Genomic DNA, 20308 nt, shown 5'->3' on the forward strand with positions numbered 1-20308 from the left:
ATATTTACTATTACCCTCAGCGTTAGCAACGCACTTGGCAACGGGTAACATTAAAAATTGTTATACTTTCATGTTAAATACTGAAATCTGATTGGTTAAGACGCAGTTAATAATATTTACTATTACCCTCAGCGTTAGCAACGCACTTGGCAACGGGTAACATTAAAAAATGTTACATGCGCGAAAATTGTGCGCGTACGGTTCGCTGTAGAATTCACGTTATTCCTATATAAAAGCAGTAAAATTTTCTTAAAAATTTCAAAAAAGACATTCAGTATAACAAAATAAATAGTGCCTGTTTGGGAGGATAACAGTTGAAATTGACACCCCTCGAAAACCATTGTCAACCTCCGCTTCGCGTCGGTTGACAATGGTTTTCTCGGGGTGTCAATTTCAACTGTTACCCTCCCAAACAGGCACTATTTATATAATGTTACATGCGCGAAAATTATGCGCGTACGGTTCGCTGTAGAATTCACGTTATTCCTATATAAAAGCAGTAAAATTTTCTTTAAAATTTTAAAAAAGACATTCAGTATAACAAAATAAATAGTGCCTGTTTGGGAGGATAACAGTTGAAATTGACACCCCTCGAAAACCATTGTCAACCTCCGCTTCGCGTCGGTTGACAATGGTTTTCTCGGGGTGTCAATTTCAACTGTTACCCTCCCAAACAGGCACTATTTATATAATATAACGAATAACTAATTGTACTCTTTTTTTAAATAAAGTAAGGACTCTCCTTTATTGCTATGCTCAGTAATTCCAAGGAATGGCTCCAACTTTAATTTTGGGTTTTCCATGTTTTCTAATGGAACCTCCTGCTATGCATATATGTATGGGCTTCCCACAGAGGCATCTGAGTTTATTTAGTGGGATTTTGTATTGCATTTGATCTTAATGATTATGGGGCTGCTTGACCTGTGAACGAATGAATCTGACCTTTTGTTTTCGATATCTGCTTCAAAGACTACTAGTTTTAAAAGAAAACAAGCTGTATAGTTCAACAATTTTACTATGAAAAAACTGCAACAAATGTAATAACAAAAAACAAATTAACAGACATCAATACATTTTGTAATTCAAGCAATTAAACAAAACATCCTGAAAATGAATAAATGATAACATTCTAAATTACAAAATTTTGCAGTTAAGTTGCGTTTCCTAGCAAATCATATTACATGTACAAACAATAATATGATAATAACTACACACACGTTACTTAAAAGAAAACAAGTTGTATAGTTTTACAATTTTAGTATGATAAACTGTATAAGAGGTTTTCAGGGCACCCTCGGCCATTTTATACCCCATGCTTTGCTTATTTATAAAACAGTGGCATAAGCATTTTTAAATTATGAAACATCATTAATGATGACAATTTTTCATGGGAGATAACGGCCATTTGATTTTCGACTCTAAAACATGTATTGATACAATCTATTTGGTACAGTCATTTCATGCATATCTTTTACAATTGTATGCAATGCTATGGTATGCGATTTTAATGATATGCTATGAGATTTGCATGTTATGCTATGAGATTTGTATGCTATGAGAAATTAAAATGAAGGACTTAATGATATGGTATGCTATGCTATGCTATGGTATGCTATGATATTTTAACAAAAACGCCTCCATACACACACGATTTCCACACATTTCGAATTAAAATAATAGGAAGCCAAAGTTTACCACAAATCTATTTAGTGAACATTTATTTTTTCAAATAAAAACATTTATAACCGAGTTAAAATAATGTTGTATGCTATGATATGGTATGCTATGGTATGATATGACGAATGCGATTCTATGAGATTGTATACTATGGTATAAGATTCCAATGCTATGTTTTGAGATTTCAATGTTATGCTATGAGATTTCAATGCTATGCTATGCGATGGTGTATGTTGTAAAAGATACGCTTGAGCCGACTGTATATGCAAATTAACAAATCAAATGAGAATAAACAATCACGTCACATAAAGACATGATAGTAGCAGCAAAATGCTTTATAGTAAGTAACCACCTGATCTTGATAACGATCGAATTTCGTAACAATATGAAATGTACCTAAGTGGGTGAAATTAAGAAAATGGATGACCTAATATATAGAAATTAATCTCTAAATTTAAAAAAACAATTGTATTTGATTCAAAATGCTGTTATATTTCTAGCATATTGATCAATATAAAGAATGACATATGGACCCAAAAACTTGTCTTTATACTCTTAAAGCGGAAAAATGATAGCAATACAATTGTTTTCAAATAGTCGACAATAGCAACGAGTATGAGTATAGTTTAAAATACCATCTCATATTTCAAACAAATGTATTGATAACACTATTTGACCTGTTATACATGTAGTTTAATAGGAGTATGACTAAATTAATTAAAATATCATATGTGTACTATATATTATTTCCTTCTAAATAATTTTGGATATACACTCATAAACACGTCTTTCAGTTCTATCATCTTCATTCTTTTCATTTTTGTTACGATGTCCGATAAATGGTAGTAATGGTGCTCTCTTGTTTTCAAAGCTCCTGTGCACGTTTGGGGCTACAAAACATAATTGCATGATAACATGTGTAAATGTACAAAACCTCCATCCAAAAGGTGACATATATGTAATAGGACCTAAGTAGAGGAAGCTACGAATATTGTTTTAGAGAAATTTAAACCATATTTTTTTAATTGATAAACACTACATTAAATGCGTCTTTTAAGATTATTCTGAAGCTGACATAACCCCGAATTCAGAATACTGTATGTAGTCATTAAATGAACCTTATGCACCTGAAACATAAATTAGTTGACTGCCATAATGACATTCAACAAATAATAACAAAAACAAAATATATATATTTTTTCAATTTATATACAATAATATAAGTTTTTGTTGTTTTTGTTGTTTGTTTGTTTGTTTGTTCGTTTGTTTGTTTTTTGTTGTTGTTGTTGTTTTTTTTTTTTTTTTGGGGGGGGGGGTCTTTTAAAGAAAGGGAAACTTATGCAGAATATTACAGAGAATTTAAAAAAAAAGTATCATATACTAAACGGTGCATTCAACATGGACTTCTATGTTCAATACTTTTTTTTTATTCAAAATGCTTTTTAGCCATTTGAAATCATGTAAAACATCTAGTTATAATATTTAAAATGAATAAGAAATATGATAGCAATGGACGTACTACTATAATGTAAACACAATAGCCGAGCAAATGCTTTAATATATAAAACAATTCTGGTTACGTATATACCATGCATGTTATCATTTTAATCTAAGAAATGGCAATCGGTTAAAGCATTGCCGCCAATGTAATCGGTAAATCGCAATTCGTTTTGATCGATTAAATGGTTACTAGAATCAAAATATAAAATTTGAAAAATATTGTTCATTATTCTCAGTTCATTGTAGAAATACGATACTTTGTATACTTGTACACACTTAAACCATAACCCTAACTTGGATCAGTGATGTCGGATGGACATGCAGTGGTTCATTAATATTCGTGGGTATTAATTTTAGAAGATAAAGTGAAAATCACGGTTTCAAGGATACGTAAATTTGTGGTCAATGATCATATGACTACAAAATGTTTGTAAAAATTGTCGTCCAAGGGGCATTAAATTTGTGGATCAACTTAAAAACGAAATTCATCAATGTAATAATTGGTATTAAACGAATATTGATAAAGTACGGATCATTTGTCAATGAACGCATACCAAAATCCTTTTAATTGTCCACTCGAAATGCTTTAATTACTTATGTAATAGCCCTATAACATAACGTCTTATCAAAAATATTAGTTAATCTAAGTTTAAATAGAATGATAAAAAAAATTCTCCTTCTTTAAGTATTTATCTATTTTTTTTTATTTTGGTTACTCACTGAAGGCTGATGATTCACTGTGAGAAGAGCGCTGCCTCCCTGAGAGGTTTGTTTTCTTGTTGTACGCACCTACTGATGAACAGATATTATGTTTGAACACGCAAAATATCTATATTCATATTTATGGAGAAATTATTATACATCAATTCTTTATAAAAACAAGAAGTCCAAAGGCCTTGACAATCACATGAATACCATAGCCCTTAGATTGACATGGTCGAGTCTAATCTTGGCATTACACAATATAAGCTTTATTTTGAAGTGTAATGAAGTCAGATGTGGACGGATATACTAAACATTTTTTGTTACTTACTGTAAGCTGATGATTCACTGTGAGAAGAGCGTTGCCTTCTTGTGGTTTTTGATTGTTTGTGACGCAGATCTATAGATACAAAAACAAATGTTGTGATTAACACTCGTACAATGTTCATTTTTTATATAAAGTCTGTGTAAATATAAGTATAACACTGTGCCAGATAAATAGTCTGGTGCTAAGGATAATTATCTGCATATACGTCAATTGCGCAGTTCTTCAAAAATCTATTTGGTATACCATTTAAAACAACCATTGCCTTTATAGTTCATCATCATCTTTTCTTTCTGTGATGAGCTATTTACTTTCAAAAAATGAAAATATCCTAGAAAATTGACGAGAAGGGGATACCATTTTGTATAAGATAGTTTTAAAGAATCCTATATATGAAAGAGGATTTAAGGTCGACAGTGTGTCAATTTGTCAATTCTCAAACGCATCGAAATATCGACAATAGCGGTTCGCGATTGGCGCTCGAGTTATAATTGACCAATCTTTGAAAGAAATGTAATTATCCGTGTCGATCAAGTTTTGTAAAACATAATTTGGTCACAGGCTGCAATTTAACAAATAGAAGTATCATTATAGTCATCAGGTGACTTACCTTGTCTGTTTTCAGATTCTGGTAACATTAAAATTCTTTCTTCATCCTGCGTTTCTTTATCATTAGGTAACTTAGGTAAGCGTCCTGCATAAAACAATTTTGCTTTTGTATAAATTACTGAGAAGTCAAAAGTTTACATATTAACGCTAAAAAAGAAAATATAACTTACTTTTAAATTTCAAAACTAAGACACCAATGATAACCAATATAGTCACTACTAAAACAGCTAAGATGATGCCAATAATAGTTCCACTGAAACGAAAGAAAAAAATTCACTTACATATTTGTACAAAAATACAGACACCATTATGATAGCATTTTACCGGAAATATTCAAGAAGTATTTCCATAAGTATGTTGAAGGATCTTTTACCGCCAGTTTGATAACAAAAACAATAAAAACACTAATTGTGTTAAACTCACTTTTGTTCTTGTTCTGTGTCGGTATCCCCGAAAGTCGACGATATTGTTGTCGAAGATTTAAAATCTCCCCCGGACACAAGAGCGGAATCCCCGAAAGTCGAAGATATTGTTGTCGAAGATTTAAAATCTCCCCCGGACACAAGAGCATAGCAGTCAGGATCTAATATATTTAGGAGAATATAAAAATGTAATATCAAATGAATATAAGAATATTAATTATAAATCGCATACATGTATAAGCTAAAATTTTATAAGAGAACTAATTTCGTTAACGTGAAGGTTTAATATGCATGTTCACGATTAAAAGGCACTTTAACGAGATATACACACGTATAACGAAGTAAGTTTTTTTTTTTTTAAATAAACATTACATTTGTAAGCGTCTGTTGAGTGATAAATATCGTCACACTTAGGAAAGCTGCTGTTGCAAGGGGCTGACATTTGATCTTGAATGACTCCACCTCCAGTGTTGAACTCAACACAGTGACCTAAAAATTGAACATTATGACAATATCGCCATTTTTTTTTTTAAATGAAGTTTAAAATTGCGTTCCATTGAAAGTTATTACCAGATAATATAAGTAGACTTCTCAAATGCTATGATGACAAATATTTGAAACAGTGTTAAAACTTTACAAAGAAGTGGGTTCCAGGTAGTAAGGAAAGCTTTTCGTGACATGAAGATATAGTAGGTGACATAATTGCATGGAAAAAAATTTGAACAACTCAAGTCAACATTATAATCTGAAAGTGTTAATCTGACACTATAGATATGCTAGTAAACATATTCAAAAACATCATTATCATAAAACGAGGCGCCATGTTTCTTGAGATGTATTTTGAGACGATCAATGACAAATATATATTTTTTAATCATATAATTCTAATTCATAAACCTGTCAATGTGTTAATTCTTATTTTTCTGTTTCTGTTTTCTAACGTGGTATTCGACACCTATATATATATATTAATGTTGACAAAAGTACATTATAATAAAAATACTTTCGTCGTTTTAAAATTAGAGATGTGAACTTTAACAATATTTCACGAAGCGTTTTAAAATTTTTTGAATAGGTAAAAATTATTAAAGCCCCAGCGGGTTTCGACACAAACAGATTCGTACAACTAGTGTATGCTTTTACCCATTACGCCAAGCCAATATATATATATATATATATATATATATATATATATATATATATATATATATATATATATATATATAAAAAGCACGGGGATATTTACTTTTGTTGGATCTCCACCTCCGCCCCGACGGAGGCTTGAACTCACGACCTCTGGAATCCAGTCTCCTAGCAGTGATCGGCCACCACTCTACCCACTCGGCCATCTAGGCAAGACAAAATCTTGCTTTCGATGACGAACGGAGCCTAGAGCGCTGGCCGCGCACTACACATTCGCTTGAGATACAGGTGGAATACAGTTAAACGACAATTTGAGAGGATCGGAACGATACACATTGCATAAATACATACATATATAATACGCACAAACATTGCAATAGCTCTCAATGCTTTATATATATCTATATCATTCACTATGGCCAGGTATATGTCAATTTGAGAGTTATTGCAATGTTTGCAATTTAAATTTGAGTTACATCTTTACCGAAAATTATCCTTGTTGGTGCGCAAACCTCCACAAATTTATTTCTGAACCCGTTGATCACACAATGGTACTGAAACTTGTCAGCTGTTGTACACGTTTGTCCTGCTGCCATTCTACTACAGTTCTTTCTATGGGCAGCAATGTCCCATGCTTCTTTAGACTCCGGACAGGATGACACAATTTTAACACTTGCGACTGCCTCATGGCAATATTTGATTTCACTCTTAATCAACTGTTGTAAAACAAAATAGGCGTATTAATGTACTTTTATAGTGTTAAAGCAAAAACAATTATCAAATATGCAAAGATCTGATCATTTTCTAAAATCGTTTTTGTTTTCGTTAAAATATTACCTGTATTTGGAACAAAACCAAAAATACGAGGTAGACGTTCTTTATATACTTCATCTTCACAACCCTAAAAAAATACAATTTTTATATTTCCATTTACGACAAAAAAATGTACCTATAAAACTTCTGCTGTGTAGAGTGTGTTGGAAGAACTAAATCAAATCAAAGAACTACTGTTGTGCATGCAAAATTCATCTATTTCATTGAAATATTTAAGAAGCTATTCACATAGTTAGCCTTTTAGAGTAGGCTTTCATGATCACACACTGTCTGTCCCTAAGTGCACGTGCTTAGTGACAGGACCTACCTCAAATAAAAAAAAAATGAAAGTTGGTAAATTCATAACTGACTGTTACAACTTTTTTTTTTTTTTTTAAATAATGCAATTGATAAAAGGTCTTTTTCAAGAATTTGGAATGCATATATTCATACGCCGTAAAGTCATATTTATAAATGGATAGTGTTGATATCAGTTTTGTCTGTTTCTGTATGAATAACACCCTTTCTCTAAAGAAACTGAGGAAAACACTATTAATGGATGTAAATATTACTATATTAACATCAAGGTTTTATACAAGCGAAATATATGATTCGTCCTGCCTACTCTTTACCCGTGTAAATTTTTTTAAACAACAAAAGCAATTTAAAAGTATTTCAACATATAGAAATGCAGACAGTGGTTTTTTTTTTAATCGTCCTGTGCAGAGGCTGAATTAAGAAATAGCATAACACAAGTATGGGATAATTATTCTTTCAAACAGTGCAAGCTATAAAAACTTAGTAATCCGTAAGATTTTTCGAGTCCAATCCAGTCATAATTTACTTATTTACTTTATTTAAATTTTTAGACATCTTTGGGATAAACAGATAAACAATGTTTTCATATAGTTTGTTTGTTTAAAAAAAAAGAAAGCTGTAAATGCCGAAACAAGACTTTCCCAAAATCTTCAAAATCCTAATCCGTGGGGGAGGGGGGGGGGGCGCTGCTGGAAATAAGCGATACAAAATGATTCAAAGAGATGTTTAAAGTTCTGATTATTATAAATGGTCTAAAAAAAACATCAGCTATTTATCAGATCCCCTTTAGAAATAACTTTCACATTCCATCTTTAATAACAGCATTCCGAATCAAACTGTGATTTTCTTATTTGTACGGATACATATTTTTAGTGCATGCTTTGAATTATACCTTTTCTCAGTACGCCAAGGGTTTAAAAAAAAAATACCCGAACCACATATTGAAGCATCGACAAAACATTCTAAACAATCAGATAAGCACATAGTATTACATGTACTTTAGCAACTGACAAATAAACATAAGAATCGAAACTACTCTCTTCAACATTGATTTTGCTTAAGTTAACAAGTTGTGTTAAAAACATAAAACAAACAAAGAAACAAACAAAACAAGCAAACAAACAACAAATAAATAATGTTGCTTTAAAGTAAGCAGCTTAATTTAGAGATCGATTAACACTATCATGTGAATTGATTTGAGATAGGAAATTAAAATCGACCATAACTACATGAGGATAATAAAACGATTAAATATATTATACAGTCATGTACAACAAGATAACTAAATAAATCATAAGTTATGCTATCATTAATTATCATTGATTGATTGAATTTCACAAACTATACACGTGTATGATTTAACATGCTTACCGGCTATAAGGTAACGTCTTCTACTTTCGTTTTAAGATATAAGTTACGCATTTACAAGCCACACCTTGATTTCTTTGAGGTGTACAGTCGTTATGTATTATTTATATAAGCCGTGGTATTTTTAAATAATAATCAAATTCATTAATGGAAATTAAAAAAAAAATGTAAATGATACAAGATTTAAAAAATAAGATAAAGTTTTATATGTTGATCTGAATATCAATATCACACAATGACACAACAGAATGTACAAACCGTCTTAGATCCATTTAATAGTGTAGGTGCACCGAAACCCGTATCCAACGAACTTACCTGTAAAGATGAGTCACTGAATGCATAAGAATCTTTTTTCCTTTGTATTTTATCGGGTGCTTTGTTAAACGGTTGTGTTAGATAAAATCAAATGGTGTTTAAATGCACTTTTTACACATGGAAGGTATTTATAGTCTTATTTTCATCTTTTCTATGCATTTTAAGACAAAATCAATAGCACTAAAACGTACGATTTTTCAACGCTTTTAACAACTATATATATATATATATATATATATATATATATATATATATATATATATATATATATATATATATATATATATATATATATATATAACGTGGAAACCCGATATCTTTCCACTTGACGGAACATTGGCATTTTTCTCGTAAAGGATGAAAGTAAAATTATGGGATCCTGGATGTGACCATTCAAGTATAAGCAATGTAATAACAGTATTTTTTAAAATGCCTTTTAAAGCTTGTTTTATTTACGAACTAAGCATATATTAATATATTAATTAGTCAGGTCAAATTAATATTTAATTAAATATTTACGTGAAACCGACCACAGAATAATTTGGACATTAAATAGCAAAAAACTTCTTATTTTACCATTGCCATGAAAAACGATGATGTTGACCTAGTTATAATGTTTGATTAATATATTAAAATATACGATTAGCAGATAAACCAATCTGATTTGACTAAACAAAAAAATGTACCTACAAAATATCGCTATGTAGAGTGGAGTGGGAGAACTAAATCATGATCAAATCAAAGAGCTACTGTTGTGCATGCAAAATACATCTATTTCATTGAAGTATTTATGAAACTATTATAAAATTAGCTTGTTAGAGTACGCTTTCATTATCACACACTGACTTCATTCTGTTCGTCATATATATATATATATAGTGTCTTATGCAAGCTTTAAATTATACCTTAATCTCAGTATGTCAAGGGTTTTAACAAAACATACTCAAACCACATAATGAAGTAGCAAAAAACATTCATTAACGGTTAGATAAGCAAATACTTGTACTTTGGCAACTGGCAAACAAACATACGATACGAAACTACTCTCTTCAACAATTTGCTTAAGTAAATAAGTTGTTAAAAAAGGCCCAAAAAACCCAACAACACAAACAAACAACAAATAAATAATGATGCTTTAAATTTATAAGCAGCCTAATTTAGAGATCGATTAACACTATGATGTGAATTGATTTGAGATAGGAAATTTCAATCGGCCATAACCCCATGAGGATAATAAAACGATTAATTATTTTATACAAGTACAACAAAACAACAAAAAGAATCGTAAGTTATGCTGTTATTAATTATCATTGATTGATTGAATTTCACAAACCATACACGTGCTTACCGGCTACAAGGTTACGTCTTCTACTTTCGTTTTACGATTCAAGGTACGCAGTTACAAGCCACATCTCCTTCCCATGATTTATTTAAGGTGTACACTCGTTCACTATTATTTATGTAAGTCGTGATATTTTTAAGTAATAATCAAATTTCATAAATTGATTTAAAAAAAATAAAATGTAAATGATACATATTTTAAAAAAAATAAAGTTTTCCATGTTGATCTGAACAGAAATATCACACAATGACACAACAGAATGTACAAACCGTCTTAGGTCCATATAATAGTGTATGTGCATTAAAAACCCGTGTTTAGCGAACCTACCTGTAAATACATATGGATCTTATTTTCTTTGTATTTTATCGGGTGCTGATATTTCTCAGTTAATTTTACAACAAATAAGCTTTTTCACAAATGATTAAAAACTGGTTTTTTTATGAATACATCAGAAAGCACAAAACCTTATGGGGTAATTTAAATATGAGAAAAAAAAGTTTAACTAGTCTTTAAATTTAGATATCTATTTTTTTAATTAATAAATATACACAAAATATTATCATTTATGCACTTAACTCACTGAAATCCTTTCAAAATGAACTTAATCAAAGGCTTTTAAAGTAGAACGTGCTGACACTATGCATTAATCGACCACAACTTCCCCGTCCCAGTTTACTGGTACAGTTTTCATTTGAGAGTAAACTCTGAGACCTCATACCCCGCTATAATCGTCTCCCAAGCAAATTTAAAGTTAATTGAAATGTACCAGTATATCCGTCGACCAAATTTAAGCTCTACATATACACGAACTACCTGTAACGCAGAATAATGTACCCCGTAGAATAGTGACCGGGGTCATTTTTTCACGTAGAATAATGATCCCTGGTCATTATTGTTAGTAGAAAAATGACTCTTTTGCCTGCAGAATAAATCTCAATATCATAAAAATGAGCACACTATACGTAAAGAATACCCAGGGGTCAACACTAATTTTTGATATCTTTTAACTATTTTGTTTTATGAGTTATGATAAATTCGTTGAACTCTGTTTACTTTTATATAAAATTCGATTGAAACTATGTATACGTTAAGAATACGTTATTAATAATAATTTAATCTATAATGTGAACTAGATGTACTTGGTATTCTTTAAAAATCTTATCAACGCTTTAGATATATCAATGAGTCATTTAAATTCTTGGGGTCAATATAGCATTGAATGATTTATTTTTGACGTCGTCGTGTCAATAACTGCCGTCAGGTGAGCAGACAAATTGAATAACGCGCGTTAGCGCGTTATGATAATTTGTTTGCTCACCTGACGGCAGTTATTGACACGACGACGTCAAAAATAAATCATTTAATGCTTATATTTACATTCCCTTACTGAAGAAATCAATTGTTTACTTAAATAAGTCGATATAAAGTGCAGATCACGGAGGGAGTGAGTAAGTAACAGCAAGAACAGCTGTTTTGCAAAACCGGTTCAAACTGGTTTTCACATAGACTGTTGAGATGTGATCGACGAGCATGAAAATGTAATCCATGATAAATAACTCTTGAAATGTTGTTTTTAACAATAAAGTCAACTTTTTTGTTGAATAATTATAAAACATGGTGTTTTGACAACATTCATGCAATGTTTTTTTAACAGATAACATAGGAATCACTGTTTGAGAACTACTTATGTAAATGACTCGTAAATTCATACGCAGTGAATAGGTGTTGCATTTAGAGGCATTTAAACATCACGGAATTTAATGGAAAAACACAGTAGAATGTAAATATATCATTTTAGACTTTATGGGTTTTCGCTTGTTTGTTGAGATGTACTTTTGTGGATATTAAGTTTCAATAAGAAAACTAACTCTTAAGGATTTGTTTTCGTGGAGGATGTTAATTCGCGATTGAAGGTTTCCCACAAAAATGAGCTACCACGAATTCTTATGAATATACAGTAATCTGTTTTGTAACTATATGTGATCTGTGCTTAATATCTATTTTTTTAATTCAAGATATTTCACTATAGTCAGGCACTCTTCACACAATCGTTCGAGACTTCCTATTCTTGTTTACGGGATAATTTTTCTACGGGGGTCATTACTCTTCCTGTGTATCACATGAAGAAAAATGACCCCTGGGTCATTTAAAAGAAAAAGTTTAATTTTTCTACAGCTTGAGTGTCATTGTTTGTCGCCGGAAAATGACCCCGGTCATCGTCCTACGGGGATTGCTATTCTTTTTTACATTTTCTGTGCGGCGGAATAACCAACGGATCTCCTATAAATCTATAATGTCAGAATTTGTCTGTCTATTTTATGTCTTTTACCATCAACAATCAAAACTGTTTCAACTTTAGTTTATTATTTTTCTTCTATCCTGAAAATTTTATATTCAAATCATGTTCAATTTCTTAGAACTTCCCTGCACTTATTAAAAGGGCAATAAATAGGAACGTAATGTGATGCCATCAATATTGATAAAAACAAATAAAATCAAACAAAAACCACAATTGAAATTCACGCAATGCATGACTATATGTTGCATTAAAACAAGGAAATTTTTAAGGAAAAGAAGTTATTGGCACAAAACAAAACGGAAAATATACAACCAAATAAAAAAAAAGAGGGACATACAGAAGAAAAATAGCATTTTTATCAAATTTAAAACTAGATCAACTAAAACCACCCATAAATATTAATCGATTACAAGCTTATTGCCTTAAACCGTAATTACATAAACTTACAAACGTTAGTAGATTCCATTGATTTTTTTTTCAACTGAGTATCTTCAACTTCTTATTGTTAAGAAATGTTTTCTACTGAAGTCCATTTTCTGCCAAAGTTACTCTCAATGTTGGTAACACTCGAAAAATTAATCCAAAGCTATATTTATATTGTAAGTATTTCGTTATAAACATTTTCTGATTGATCCTCTAAAGACATGTTTGGCCCGTTTATCGTGTACATTTGGTCGGTAGCACGAATCTGTCCGCTTGTCATAACTTCAACAACACTATTGCTTACGTCGTTTGCATGGAGACTGATGGTTTCTGTGTTCTCATAACGATTTGAAACAGGGTTTAAGTAAGCAGGTGAAAGGTACGCAGAATCACTTACACGATAATGTGCTGGTTGTACTGTATCTTCTTGTTCCATAATTCCTGGGCTCAACGATTGATACTGTGCCTTCCATTCACTCATTGTCATTTTGTTATCAATACTTCTCTTTCGACAACATTTGAAAAACACATACGTTAAAACGAAAATACAGAAAAATAAGACAAAAATTCCAAGTAAGCTTATCACAAAATTGTTTTTGAAAAATAAATCCTCTTTGACGATAGTAATCATAGTAGCATCTCTGAGATTGGATATCTCCGTTGATATTCTTTGGTAAACCAATCGATTTGAAACCGTAAAGTTTGATAACAAACTTGTTGAAGCAGTTGTTCTTAAACCTGTAAATCATATGTTGATTAATTTAGAATTTGTAGAAACGGAATAACATTCTAACGATATTGTGTTGTTTAAAAGGCTAAAACTATCAAACTACATTCAATTTATTGAAGTTACAACAAGGCATGCAATAAAGGAACACGTACTCTTTGTTTCATAATCTGTATCAATCCTTGTGTGCAGTATACATCCCCCAGAGTAATGACATTCGTTCTTTAAACATTTGCATTCAGATTGGCAGCCTTCTCCATAGGTGGGGTACTGACATTGAATTGCACAATCTTTGCCATGATAGCCACTTGAGCATGCTAGATAGGAAATGACAACAACAAACTGTATACCGTCTCAAAAATCCAAATAGCGAAACACAAATTCAAAGCAAAGCAAACATGAACCTCTAAATAGAGGTGAGATCAGGTGCCCAGGTGTATTCACAACAAACGATATATTAATGAAAAGTCAATAAACCCTAATATTGTCAGGCTGCTATTTCGAGACAAAGTATGTACACATATTCTTAAGCATAAGTTAATGTTAAAATAATGTGTAAATTGAAAATGTGAGTTCAACTTGACGGCAAAGTGAACAAATAATACATTTCTTTGAACAAAATATTCTCAAATTTTAAATAAATTTCTTAAATTTGAGAAAGTGAGTTAAATGCAGAATTACATGTAGTTTTGTTTTTTAATACGAATAGCTTAAAAGATACAATAATTAACATTTACGAAGATCAATAATGAATTATCATCATTAAACAGTTATTCTTAACATTTATTTATCAACTTTACTGAAATATTCAATACTCTTCATCCTTACCTTCACATTTTCCAGTTGTATTATTAAGAAAAAATCCATAACAACAGTTTGATCCAGTAATTCTATAAAAAAAATTGCTTATGAATTAATAATACAAAAGAGTTAAAATATTTACGAAGAATCTAGATTTCACTTACCCTGTACATTTAAGATTGTCTACGAATGGGAAAAGATGTATAATGTTAAAAACCAACGCACACGCTAGCATTTTTGAGTTACAAGAAATAGCAGGAAACATTTATAGAAAGCATTGGGCGGATGTTATTTTCAAAACATGTATTTTCCTGTTTTCAAGTTGAATATGATTGGTATTCATGAACACGAATTTCTAAATTGTTTACTCAGTATTAAGGCAAAAGGATAACAAAACATGACTATCTAAATACTCAGTATACATGTAAATGTATATGCAATGAAAAACAAAAACAAAAACCTTAAATCAAATGAAAATAATGAAAAATAAAACATTTTTCAGCAACATGAATGACAATTTATATGTTCGTTTTACATCTCAATCACTTATCCTAGTGTTTGTCATGACAAACCATTTCCGCTTTGAGAACATCGTTAAACGTGTCTGTAAGTATAATTTTTTTTAAATTTCATTTGATTAAATCTAGGTCCTTTTTACAAACGAAATTGTCATAACACTTTGGTAACCTTTCTAAAGAGTACGTCACCTTTTAAACATGAGTCGTTGCTACTTTGTTTTGTTAAGAATAAGGAATCATTCTTTGAGTAATAAGATTTGATAATTTTGATCGAGGTGTGGGCAAATCAAAAACCAGAAGGACTTTATGATAGATTTGATCAGGCCTTGATCGAAATTATGACCCCATAATGCTAAAAGAACGATACCATTTTACTTTTTAAATATATTTAGAGCCAATGTACCATTAAATATTAGATCATCAATCATGCAAACCCCGCGTGCGCACAAACAATACGTAATTTGAGATTATTGGACTTTATAATACAAAGTCTATCCGTAGTACTTGTGTTATCACCTGTTAGAAAAATGCACTGAAAAATAATCTAATAGCTTCATTTAATTTTAACCTTACTTACATCCTATCCTACACACTGATATTTGCATATAATTCATTCATAGACTGTTTACGATTTGAATATCGTACCTCCTTTGACAAGAAGTTTATTTTCATTTCAAAAACAGTAGGTAAATGTGTATTTATATTCTTTTATATATGTCTATTGGAAATTTCTTTTCTTGAGTACTATTTTTACTCATCACTCATTGCATGTAGAAGGTGTTGCGAAGGGCTAGTCGCATCAAATATTTGCTATAGTGCATATAAAGTATGGTTTAATTTAAATTTTCTATCTGACCATGTTATCTGAATTCACTGAAAACGCACTGTTATGACACTTCCATCTCTTTTAATGAACGTAAATTTTATTTTTGTTAATTAGTCAGTATTAATAATTTAAAACTATGACAAAAATTGATGGGACTCTCAAATAGTTGGAGTAGCTTCTAAATAATATATAATACCGGTATGTTGTTCCCTATAATACAATGATCAAGAACGTATTACTTCAACTGATTTTATATGAAAAATTATAAAGAAGTTAATATAACTAGAACGGGGTGATATGCAAATATCAACAATGAATTCTCGTGGTTTTTTAAAAATTCTATTGCATGGTCAATATGGCGCTAGTTGTATCGATCATAAAAATCGCTATCATAAATTATAAAATATCTATGGTTTTTTTCTATCTATATTGCAATCTTTTGTGTTTTATTATATCATCTGTAGAGATTAACCCAATTGTAAATCTATAATTTGGTTTAGAATTAAAATTTCCCATAGAAACGTATAACATTGTACGCCATACAGAGTGAAATTAAACTGTTTATGTGTTGATTGAAACTTTTGTTTATAAGTATAAAAAAACACTATATATTCAATTACACAAATATATGCACTCAAACTAATAGGCATATACATTTACGAAAGTTCCTGCTTTTCCAAATTGACAAATACTACATAAATAATTTTTGTTTCTATCCCTTCAGAAGTATACATTTTTGTTCTAGTTTTCTTTTCTTTTCTTTTTTTTAATAATTTACATTAATAAAATAAAACTTAATCTGATTCAGGTTAATAATTTCTACTTTCCAGAGAACAGTTTTATGCAAATTAACCTTCAAACAAGCATGCCTGAGTCAGAAAAATCGTATTCTAAATTGCATGACGTCTTGTCTACGTCATGATCTTTGTTTTCAAAATTGAAGTTACATTATATACCTTTATTTGGCACAAAACCCTGCTTATTTTGTGATTGTTACAGCACCTGCAAATAAATTACATAGCCAATCGATCAACGTATAAGTGTTAAGGAAAAAAAAAATTTGAGCGTGCGTGAGATTTTCAAGAGGTAAACGCCAAATATCGTTCAATTGAAAAAATACATATTTATGTTCAATGTAAGTTTTAACATGTTTGGAACATTTTCTGTAAGTCATGTTTATCATTACATTACAAATTGTAACAAATTAAAATCAAAGAGTTAAAAGCAAAAGCTATTTACTTGAATGAAAAAAAGACTGATCCTCACTCTAATCAAAGTACTGAAGTACTTACGGGAGTTGATTTTATCGATTATCATTTATTTTAAAATCAATTTATCTTGCATGGCAATTAGTTTCTAGTTTGTATTTGAATTACGCACTTTTTTTAAAATATGAATTTTTAGACTTTTCCGACAAGAATTTCGAGAAACTCCATATGAATCATGTTGTATATTATATAAAAATATATTTCAACTACTAGTATGTGTAAGTTATCGAAACAATTCTAAAAAGTGTATTGATCTTAGCACTATTGATATCGAACTCTTGTCTCGTTTAACTAGACGCTCGGTTGTCCCCTCTCTGCTTGTCGCATATTTACTGAGACAGCCGAGTGCTTGGTTGAACGAGACTATATTTACTCTGGCGTAGGAATACATGACACTACAAAAATATCTAAATTGTTCGTAGTATATAAACTTTGACTATTTTCAATGTGTTTATAGATAAGTTTCCTTGAAAAACCATGCTTCAGCATAAATTAATCGAATTTTTTTTCTATTATTTTCAAGAACTTAGTCTTGTCAGCGGAGATGATTTGTGCTTGGGTCCAAACACTGTTTCACTTTCGGTTTGCCAGAGTACCTGTAAAATCAACTCCCAAAAAGTAATCAACAAGTCGATTGTTTTTCTGTTAACTGTGACGACAAGGCTAGCCAAACTGGTTTTGAAAGTCTTGATGTAATATAAATTAAAACAATATTTTAAACACAATATTATTATCTATGTCTACAACTAAACAATAATTTTTTTTCAATTAGTAAATATTCACTTCCTACAGTATAGTAGATCATTATTGACTTTTAGATTGTAAAACAGATACAAGCTTATATGATGTCGTGTTGACATTTCATTTTCTTTTTGAAACGCAACCGGTAATCACCACCGTCTAAAACAAATGACTTTCCGTTGTAATAATATGTAAAGTACACCCGTTTATAGTTTTAAGGCATTCAATGAGGTCAACTTGTAGAGCAATGCAAAGTTAATCTTTTTATTTTTCGCTTTTAGGACTATTACAAACTACTGTAGTAAACATTCATTGAATCAGAGAATTTCCTCTGTGTTTGGTTATTAGATAAAACTTTACCATGATCCCGAGTCACATGACAGAAATCTATTTTTTAGAGGCTATAAAAGGCCGATGCGATATTGAACGGAGTTCAGTTGGCGGATAGCTGTAGAAGCGAAAGGAACTATACGGGTAAGAATTATAGGTCTCATTTGCGGTGTCACAAATTAATGCAGACGGACCATCTGAGATTTATATATTCTTCGGTACTGTACAAGTAATAAATACAAAGCCAAGAGAGTGAGTTTAGGCACTAGGTTTCAGACTGCGGTCTGGGAGGCTTTGGTTCAGCACACTTGCTGGAACGTAGAGTTTCAGACAAATAAAGGTTTCAAGCACAGAGGGTTAAAAGGAAATTTCATTATATCATTCAATCATATTTGTGATCAAAGTGAAGTGATTTTTATTGAATTATTAATTACTAAACGTAAAGTAACGTTAAGAAAAATTGATATCATTCGTGGTTAGAACACACAAAACACATTACACTACACTAACTTTGATCATGCCAAATACACCAATGGCCAGTAAGAGTCGTTGTTTTCACATTGATAATATACACACTAAACTTTTCTGTGTCAAATGCATTTTATTTTCTGCTTAATAAAAAGTGGTTTTTTTTTTTTTTTTTTTTTTACAAAACTGGCCTTTAGATTTGAGGACTCATAACGATTTCTTCTTTTGATGATATCAGTTTCAAAGTGAATTTTAATGGTGTTACATAGATATATTTCAAATTTTAAAAAAGCGACTTTTCTAAGACCAATTAACAATAGAGAAGCTCCAAATCTTGATAAAAGGCACATTAACCGAACTAACTTAAAGGTACAGAACTAAAATTCAAAAATAATTTTAAGTGTCTTGTTTCAAAAAAGTGGCCAATAATGTATCAAAAATATTGTTTTTCTGTAAGGTGAAAGCAAAACTTGTAAAAAAAAAAATACAGAAATTAGTAAATGAAAAGGAAATTGCAAGAAACAATTAAATCATTTGAAAAGGAAGTGTCATTTCCGTTATACAGATACTCTGTTCATAGTACCTATTTAATGTTGCTGATGAGGAACTGAAATATATCGAAAGTTCATATTTTCCCCATTTCCTCATTCAATACCAATATTTGACAAAGATATAACCTTTTATTAACTTACAACTTTTCGTCACTAAGACTAATTTATGTATGCAAATTTTAATATGTTTGTTATTCCAACGCTAAGAAAGATATTAGAATAGTAACACGACAAGATCCAACTTTAGGCACAGCAATTTGCAGAAACAATAGTTTCCTAGAACTATTTACCTTTTCAGTCAGTTTGAGCAGTATGAAGAATAATGAAATGCTTGCTTTATTTACTATCACAATGCTTTGACCACGTTAAACCTTTTTTGTCATGCCAAATGGCCATTGTTGCTCAAATAAGTCATGTCGTCTTGCTTACATGCTACTATATACATGTAACAGCAAACGAAAAGACCCTGAGGAGTCAAAACTTGCTCATTGATTATTTCGTTAGTTTAAGATGTCGTCATCCATTAGGTTTGAATATTCGTGATTTTGATGATTGAGTGTTCAGGCAGACACTTGTTGGAGAGAACTATGCAAACTTTAGACCTCAAAAATGTATACATAATCGTTGAACAATGACTAAGCTATTTCAGAAATAAAATTAAGAATGAAAATAAAAGATCCATATGATCAAGGTTCTTTAGAATTTTTTCTTAATTTTTAATACATGTTGTAGTGAGGTACTGTTTTGTATTAGATAAAAATGAGGTTTGGATAAGCTAAATGTTGAAACACAACGTACTTCTATAGCCTTATTCAAAAATGA

General features: G+C 30.7%; 1 protein-coding gene and 1 long non-coding RNA gene across 6 annotated transcripts; both read right to left on the reverse strand.

Moving 5' to 3' along the window:
- Nucleotides 1-997: 997 nt before the first annotated feature.
- LOC105348125 (uncharacterized) lies at nt 998-10630 on the reverse strand. 5 transcript variants are annotated; one of them, XM_020075269.3, is made up of 10 exons: nt 10541-10630; nt 7216-7279; nt 6863-7094; nt 5608-5724; nt 5237-5396; nt 4984-5066; nt 4815-4898; nt 4211-4279; nt 3898-3969; nt 998-2567 (listed from the first exon to the last, which is right to left on the reverse strand). In XM_020075269.3, exons 2-10 carry the CDS (start codon nt 7267-7269, stop codon nt 2431-2433), a joined length of 1008 nt encoding a protein of 335 aa, XP_019930828.3. In that variant the 5' UTR covers nt 7270-7279; nt 10541-10630; the 3' UTR covers nt 998-2430. The 5 variants fall into 5 exon arrangements, with proteins under 5 accessions (XP_019930828.3, XP_065927703.1, XP_065927702.1 ...); XM_066071631.1 differs by lacking the exon at nt 10541-10630 and adding an exon at nt 9136-9352 and having other exon boundaries at nt 3898-3966; XM_066071630.1 differs by lacking the exon at nt 10541-10630 and adding an exon at nt 9136-9337.
- Nucleotides 10631-12328: 1698 nt separating this feature from the next.
- On the reverse strand, nt 12329-15065 carry LOC105348126 (uncharacterized). The gene is made up of 4 exons (XR_010709385.1): nt 14949-15065; nt 14812-14873; nt 14139-14300; nt 12329-13994 (listed from the first exon to the last, which is right to left on the reverse strand). It is a non-coding gene; the product is annotated as an uncharacterized lncRNA (long non-coding RNA).
- Nucleotides 15066-20308: the final 5243 nt, after the last annotated feature.

Source organism: Magallana gigas, chromosome 9, assembly GCF_963853765.1.
Source record: "Magallana gigas chromosome 9, xbMagGiga1.1, whole genome shotgun sequence".
Taxonomy (NCBI): domain Eukaryota; kingdom Metazoa; phylum Mollusca; class Bivalvia; order Ostreida; family Ostreidae; genus Magallana; species Magallana gigas.

Coding starts and splice junctions, on each gene's coding strand:
- LOC105348125 (XM_066071630.1), bottom strand. Junction 5,397..5,607: donor CTCAACAGACGCTTACAAAT/GTAATGTTTATT, acceptor TAAATATATTAG/ATCCTGACTGCTATGCTCTT. Junction 4,280..4,814: donor AGAATCTGAAAACAGACAAG/GTAAGTCACCTG, acceptor TTGTATCTATAG/ATCTGCGTCACAAACAATCA.